The sequence below is a fragment of the Limulus polyphemus genome, unplaced genomic scaffold (assembly GCF_000517525.1).
Source record: "Limulus polyphemus unplaced genomic scaffold, Limulus_polyphemus-2.1.2 Scaffold147, whole genome shotgun sequence".
Taxonomy (NCBI): Eukaryota; Metazoa; Arthropoda; class Merostomata; order Xiphosura; family Limulidae; genus Limulus; species Limulus polyphemus.
The window spans coordinates 858,207-865,964 of NW_013665757.1; the positions used below are offsets into that span (position 1 = coordinate 858,207).

At 31.1% G+C, this 7,758-nt stretch overlaps 1 protein-coding gene across 4 annotated transcripts in view; it reads left to right on the top strand.

Annotated features, from left to right (window-relative positions):
* The window catches only part of LOC111083984 (hyccin-like), a 42,213-nt gene that overhangs the window by 13,156 nt on the left and 21,299 nt on the right, over positions 1-7,758 (top strand). For 2 of the 4 annotated variants that reach the window (XR_002609346.1, XM_022380752.1), the window contains 2 exons: positions 5,631-5,726; positions 7,199-7,357. Coding sequence is in view for 2 of the 4 variants with exons in the window: in XM_022380752.1 (XP_022236460.1) it covers positions 5,641-5,726; positions 7,199-7,357 (245 nt within the window). In the remaining 2 variants the exon portion in view is untranslated. Of the gene's footprint in view, positions 1-3,062; positions 3,147-5,630; positions 5,727-6,202; positions 6,441-7,198; positions 7,358-7,758 lie in introns of all 4 variants that reach the window. The other 2 variants (XR_002609344.1, XM_022380749.1) reach the window with 2 other exon arrangements.

The window sequence follows — 7,758 nt, forward strand, 5'->3', positions numbered from 1 at the left end:
AAAAAAGATGTATCCGGAAAATTAATTCAGCTGCAGAAATGTAGGTAGAGATATGTTCTGGGAAAACACTCAGATATGCTAAAAAATAGGATATCTTCTGTGAAATAGGAAGAGTTAGACGGTCTGATTTTATACATTTTATTTATATCTTTGAAACCATGGGGAAAATTAATCGAAGGTTTAAAGGAACATCGCATTTATGCATCTATTACTAAAAGAGATAAGAATAAGTATAAAATTAGTCAAACATATGAATGTTCCAATTAATCTACCAAGTAATAATTTAGCATAAATACCGTAAAATGTATGCATGCACATGTAGTCAATAATTTACAATTGTTTTAAATACAATATTTAGGACTAGGTTTTTATTAAAGTGTTTTAAAGGAATAGTTAAAGCTTAACTACATCTAGGTTGAAAAAAAAACGTACCTTTAACTAATGTGCTTTATTTTTTGTTATAATTAGTTTGTGATATACTATGTTATAGTTTCTGGAACCAGTCTGCCGCCAGCTGTTTATTTTCTACCAGTCTAGAGAAAAAGAGTTACTGAGATATACCGTACAGTATATCCCTGTCCTTACTGGTGTCTATCTTTGTGCTGGAGCTTGTGCCAATAATAAGGTACCATAATCTTCTTCTGTACTGGGTAACGTTTATGTGTCGAAATGTACTGTACTTTTTTTTCTGATACTGAGCTTTAAGCTTTTAACAAATTACAATGATACATTTGAATTGGGTATATTGGTCTTGGAAGGTGTAAAGATGAGAGAGACCCTCATGAAAATCTAGATTTGCACGGAAAACTGGAAACACATTATTACTAATGTAGAAACTTGTATTTGTGACCTTGTTCTCTGATTTTTCCTTACTAATCAAAATTTGTAATTCTACAGTGAGGAATATATTGTAATAAAATAAAATGAGCTGAAGAACTTGTCATTTCATTAGCAATTTCTTTCATATAGAAATATTTAGGTGTTTTAACAGATTATATATTTTTTATTTTAGACATTTAATTCAGTAGAGATTCTGCTGTTGGGTGTTTACAACTTGATAAGTGTTCTTTTATTACCTAATTGGAAACTAGTGAGGCCTAGCTATGATTACTAAGTTTTATTAACAACAAATATCCCTCGATGGGTCAATGGTAAGTTTAAGGAATTAGAATGCTAAAACTCAGGGCTTGATTCTCCGTGGTGGACAGAGTGAAGATAGTCCATTGTGTAACTTTAAGGTAAGAAAACAATAGTAATAATAACATCAAAAATATTTCTAGATCATTTTTTTTTCTGTTTTCATTACAAGATCTTTCAAACGCTATGTCTAAATTCTAGAGGAATGATCGTTAGAACAAACAGTCTGGATTTTGACTATTTACCAACATTTTATAAGTTTGCCAAAACGTTATTTCTCTAACTTTTATGCAGCTTCAGTGACCACTCGGGCTTAACACAAACATGTTATATATGTACTTGCAAGGTTATAAATGAAGAAAAACTGAATTTGGAGAAGTTTCACTTCATAAACTATCAACTTTATATTCTGCTTTTTTTTCTTATAATACTTGTCTTTTAATTTTTTAATGCATCTTGGTTTACGTAATACCTCAAACACAACTCTCTGCTATTACCAAGAGCCTGGTATAGATTGGGTTATTTAGATCCAGATCACATACTTTCCTTTCCCAGACATGTTTTTTTTTCGCACTTAATAGTGTATATATAGTAACTGATGACGTGGCCTGAACTATTGTGATGTTACCTATTAGACACATGACAGCAAGTGGAGTAGAAGAAGAAGTTCATACATTTCTTGCGTGACATACTCTGTATAAATTAAGATTGATTGTATTTTACACCAAAGCCACAGTAGATTATCTGCTGTGTTCACCGCAGGGAATCGAACCCCGATTTTAGCATTGTAAGTCTGTAAACTTACCGCTGTTCACTGGCAGACATGATTTAAGAAATTAAGTTTTTTTGTGTGTGTGGAGTATGTATTATACTGATACAATCATAAGGGCCACTTTCTTAATACAGTGTGACACCATCCTCAGTATGAAGAACTGTTACTGTTCTTTGAGGCTTGCTCTAAACAAACATCCAATAAGTGCTTATTGCAGATTGTCTCAAAAAATATCCATAAGACTGGAAGGTTGATTTAACCTTTCGCGTTAACCCTTTCAGATGGTTATGTAGCTATTAGTTGTATAGATTTAAGATCTTGACTCAGTGCAGACCAGTCCCAGATGTTGGCATTTTTACTTTTGAAACCACGTATGGATTATACATGCACAAGCATTCTATATGCTGTTTTTCTACATTTTCGAAGCTAAAATATAACTTACAACATTTTGGCATCTTGCATATACTTTAACACTACTTACCTACCTTATGTATTTATACCTAGTCCCAGTGATCTTTATGGTTTTAATATGGCCTTAGTGCGTGTGTGTGTTTTTGTTATAGCAAAGCCACAATGGATTATCCGCTGTGTCCACCGAGGGGAATCGAATTATTGATTTTAGCATTGTAAATCCAAAGACTTACAACTGTCCCACCAGGGGACTTAATATGGCCTTAACACACTGTTGTATACTAAGAATATTCTAGATGTGATATAAGAGTTTTGTTTTTACCTAATGATTTTGTATCACATATCATTCTAAGCTACTTTTAAGTTCACTTTAAAATCTGGGTTATTTTAAGTCTTAAATCAAAATTAAGAAGCTTAGTGATTATTAAACCCTAACACACTGTTTTATACTGAATATATTCTAGATATGATGTATGAATTTGTTTTTACCTACTGATTTTGTATCACATACAATACCGGATTAACTCAAAGGCCACTTAGGCCCCGGCCATACAGGGGCCCCGCCGGCCACCCAAGTAAAAAAAAAATATTATGGTTCGTAAAACTAGCAGAATAGAGGCAAAAATGAGTTATTATTATTATTATTACTACTACTGAACCAAAATCGTTTGTCGTATAGGTCAGTTGAAATTATTGTTATGCAGAAAGACAGTAATGTAAACTAACCTTTGGATTATTGTAGGGTAATTGCTCTTGGACTTAATTGTGGACCCCTCCCCTGCGATATGTGTCATAGTTAGCGTCGTTTGAAGACAGTTTGTACATGGTAAAGATCTGGTATTTTAGACTTCAAAGCTAATGTTCTACGGAAAATCACAGAAGTTGTGATGTTCTATAAGATATTATGACAAAATATAGAAATGCAAGCGTTAATATTTATTTCACTATATTTATATAGTAGAAAATCTGAAAAGTTTACACATATGAACGAATTTTCATCTATGGTAAGTCGTTCATTTAGAAAAAACAAAACAAAGAACGTTTGACAAACTATAATATCAGTGTTACTATATTTGGTTGGAGCAAAATGATTTCCTAATAGAGTTTAATAGCTAGCGAGCAAAATCAGGCATAATAATGTAAAAAAGCTATATGAATACTGTCATCATATTACATATTTTTCAAGTAGATACGACTTAGAAATTGGATGTTTTAGGTTAACATGAAAAAAAAAGTCCTTTTCGGAGTTATGTATTTTGTAAAATGTTCTAATATATGTATAATCATATATAAAATACCATAAAGTCAAACCGTATTGCATTATAGTTAGTTAATTTGATACATATAATATTTATGCAGAGTTTGGACGTTTAACTTATAAAGCAACACGAAACAGTTTGTCTAAGGGCCACTTAGATATGAGTATGATGGATAAAATAAATATAAATAGATTGAATGTTATATGTTGATATGAAAAACAAGTCTCATGTAGGTTGTAAATTAAACTCATATATATATGGCTAAGACTTGAAGTACACTATATACAAAGTCAAACGCTTTGAAACAAAATATTAATATTTTTTATTTATTTACTCAAACGCTTTGCTGGTTATTACGAATTGAATACACAGTTGTTCTGGTTTGGACTTTAATCATTGGTTTTATATGATGTTTAAATGTTTTAGGTTAAGATGGAAAAAGTTCTCTACATAGATTGTAATTTAAACTAATACATGAATATTTAAATTCATAAATCATAAAACATACATTACATAATATAACAAGCGTCAAATAACTTAATAAGATTTCCTGAAATAATGTTGTGAACATTAATCAGTGACTAATGACTCATAAGACAATGCTCGATTGACTTTAGAAAACTCTTTTACAAAGTCTAATTTAAGTACTTCTATAGTTACTTTGATTTGCTATGGAGTTTAATGGCTGGAGGGTAAAATCAGACGTGAGAATGAAAGCAGGGATATATATAAACCATGATAAATTGAATGTATTCGTACTGCCTATTTTCCATTTAAATGAAAAATATCTAAAGTATGAATATTTGAGATTAAAACGAAAAATAGTCCTCTACGTCTGTTATAAGTTAAACTAATATATGTATAATCACGAATTATGCTATACAAAGTGTCCATATGGGCTATATATAAAATATTAATTTTAAATATTTAAATGCCTTTGTTGAAAGTTTACCCTATGATAATGCATAACTAATATTGTGCCTAAAATTACAGCAACCGCGGGACAAACTAGCGTATGTATAGCCACATGAATATAAACAATACAGTCAAACTGTACTGATTTATAGTTAGTTAATGTGATACATACGTTATATATATGTAGTGTTTGAACAATTCACGTATAAGTCGACATGAAACAATCCGTTTCATAGCTACGTAGATAGTACGTTAAATTAGTGTATGAATATGAGTATGATGTATAGGATTAATGTCTATTGTTTGAATATTTTATGATTATATGAAAAATACAACAACAGGTCTCTTTGTAAATCGCAAGTTAAACTAATATGTGGATATTCTTATGTGTAAACCACAGAGTACACAGTACATAATATAACAAACGTGAAATAACTTGTTCAGAGTTCTTGGACTATAATAAAACTGTGACTGATGCCTCGCGATACCATGCTCTTTTGACCTTTAAAAAGCAGAATATTAGTGTCAGTATATGCAGCTGAAGCAAAATGATTTTTTAATATAGTTCATTAACTAAAAGATAAAATCAGATTTAAGATTGAAAACAGGGATTTATAGACTATGATAAATTGAATACTGTTTTACTAATTATTGTTCGTTTGGAAACGAAACTATCTAGAGTTTGATTGATTTAGAATAATACGAAGTATAGTCCTTTACGTAAATTGTACGATACACTACTATACGTATAATCTGGGGCGTACATCATGAAGTACAACTGTACTACATTCCAGTTAGTTGATGTGATGCATATAATATTTATGTAGAGCTTGAGTATTTTGCTTACAAAGTGACACGAAACATTACTTATGAGTTCTATGCAAATTGTAAGTTGAATTAGTGTATGGATATGAATATGATGCATAAGATCTATAATTTAAATGTTTTATATTAACTTAGAAAATTAGTGGTAAGTTAAGTTAGTTTATGGATATGAATATGATGCATAGGATCTATAGTTTAAAGTAGCACTTAAAGCTTTGTGTAACCAAACTCTCATTAACGTGTTGAAACAGATGTAAGTTTACAGCTTACATATGTAACTGAATATGATCATTATTTTTTCCTTCTGATAGACTTCAAGTGATGACATTACTGTTGAAAGTATATAATCACCACATCAGTTTGATGCCAAGGCTGTCTCATTTGTCACTTTGTAAAATGATTTCTAAGTAAGTTCATCTAAATATCTGTATAACCAAATCTGGGTAATTGTTTGAAATACACGTGTCCGCATATCATTTAGTACACTACAGTCAAGTTAGTTCATTCAGCTACTTTGATTAAGTCCACTTATTTGCATGCACTTGTCTGTTTATATGCTTGTCCTATAACTTCAAGTAATTCCACAAACAGCCGTTTTCAACTGTAATTATGTAGTGTACATATGGACATAAGTTTGTTTTCTTATCATTTTGCTGCCATGATGAAGTATAGTAAAAAATTATTCAATGGCTATAAAAAAAATTTTCTTTTTATATATCTAGTTAAAGACTATATGTTTTATTTCATGAAAAAACCACTAAAAATGTATTTTAAAAAGATCCAAACTTTAAAACTATTAATTTTTCTTTACACTAATTTCGGTAATACAGAAGTTTAGTACGCTGTATTGAAATGATATTGGAGCCTCATCATGTCGTTACAGTACATGTCACCATGTCCAGCTATACTCTATCTGACGTCTAAGCATCTTTAGAATAGCTCTGCATCATATTTTTCATTGTCAAAGGTTCCACCGTATAGCTGTCGTGTTCAAAACACACCGATCCTCCCTGCACCTTTCCATAATCTATGTAGTCCATAAAGATGACGGTTTCTCAAAACCCATTTTATCTGTCTGATTGTATAGAAATCCCCAGGCATTGCATCCAGGGACTTAACCGGTATGTCTTCGTATAGCATGAATACTTGTTTTATCATCCAGCTATTTGAAGTAAATGACTATTGATATGATATATCACTGGTGAGAAACTTGTGTCACTTTTTGAGACGTAGATACTTTTTGATTATTTTTGCCTATAAAACATGGAGGGCTTTTTCCTTTGTGTTCGTAGATTCTAGTCTGTTACAAAACATCGTACTTTGCTTAACATAGCTGGGTATGATTTGTTGCAGGTCTTTTTCTAGATGGCTCTGGTGCCCCAAGTTCATCCATATTCATTTGTTTTTGGTTTGGTTTTTTCATGGTATTATGTACAAAGGATATCCCCCATCCTGGAAATTCTAAATCTCTAATCTGGACAATTCTTTATGATCTGAGTGTATAAATGTTTTGCATCGGAAAGGGTTATTTACATACCCTTCCCAAAAGCGATACAATTTATGAGGCATTGTTTTATCTACGAAACCTCCAAACAATGTCAAAAAGTAGTTTTTATACATGCAACACTGCTGAGATTTTATTTGACAGTTCTTGGCACGTGACTTAATGATTCGTAAATTCAGAATCATTTTTAATATAACGTACTCAGCTCTTTACCTGCTTGAATAAGCATTTTGAATATTAGATCATTACAACACACGATTTGAAAATAGAAATAATTTGTAATTATGGGATAGTTTTCGCTTAAGTTAAATATGAAATGTTGAGATGTAACTTCAAAACTGAGAAGTTACTTATCAAATATATATTTTTTCATAGGCTGGTTAAACAAGGATTCCAAAGGTTGGTTGACAAACAGCGGTCATCATTCGGATCAGAAGGTGGAAATTCCTTCAATCCTTATCCTGGATCATCTACCAGAGTTCCTCTTTCTGCAAGCTTTTTGCTGGAACTCCTCTATTCTTTGTATTTCTGCATGTAAGATGAAATAAGTTCCCTATTAAAATAATAACACCGCTTTTAACTGAAAATTATAAGATAGGGATTTTCAAGAAAACATTGTATATTGTTTGTTAACTTTCTTCCTTTCTAACTTTCCTTTTAAAATAATTATTCATTACAATTAATTGAAAGAGAAACTTGTGTAAAGTTTTGTGTAGAACAATATCACAATTTAAAAGTCTATGATGATGCTAAGGTATGAATTATATACTTCCTGAATTTAGTTAGACTCGATAATTTATAAACACTCCTTAAACGTATAATGGCTGGAGACGGCTTGAATGGGTAATGAAGAAAAACTTTAATATAAAAGCAAATGTACAACGTTTCGACAAGTTTTGTCATCATCAGGTATGACAAAACCTTGTCGAAACGTT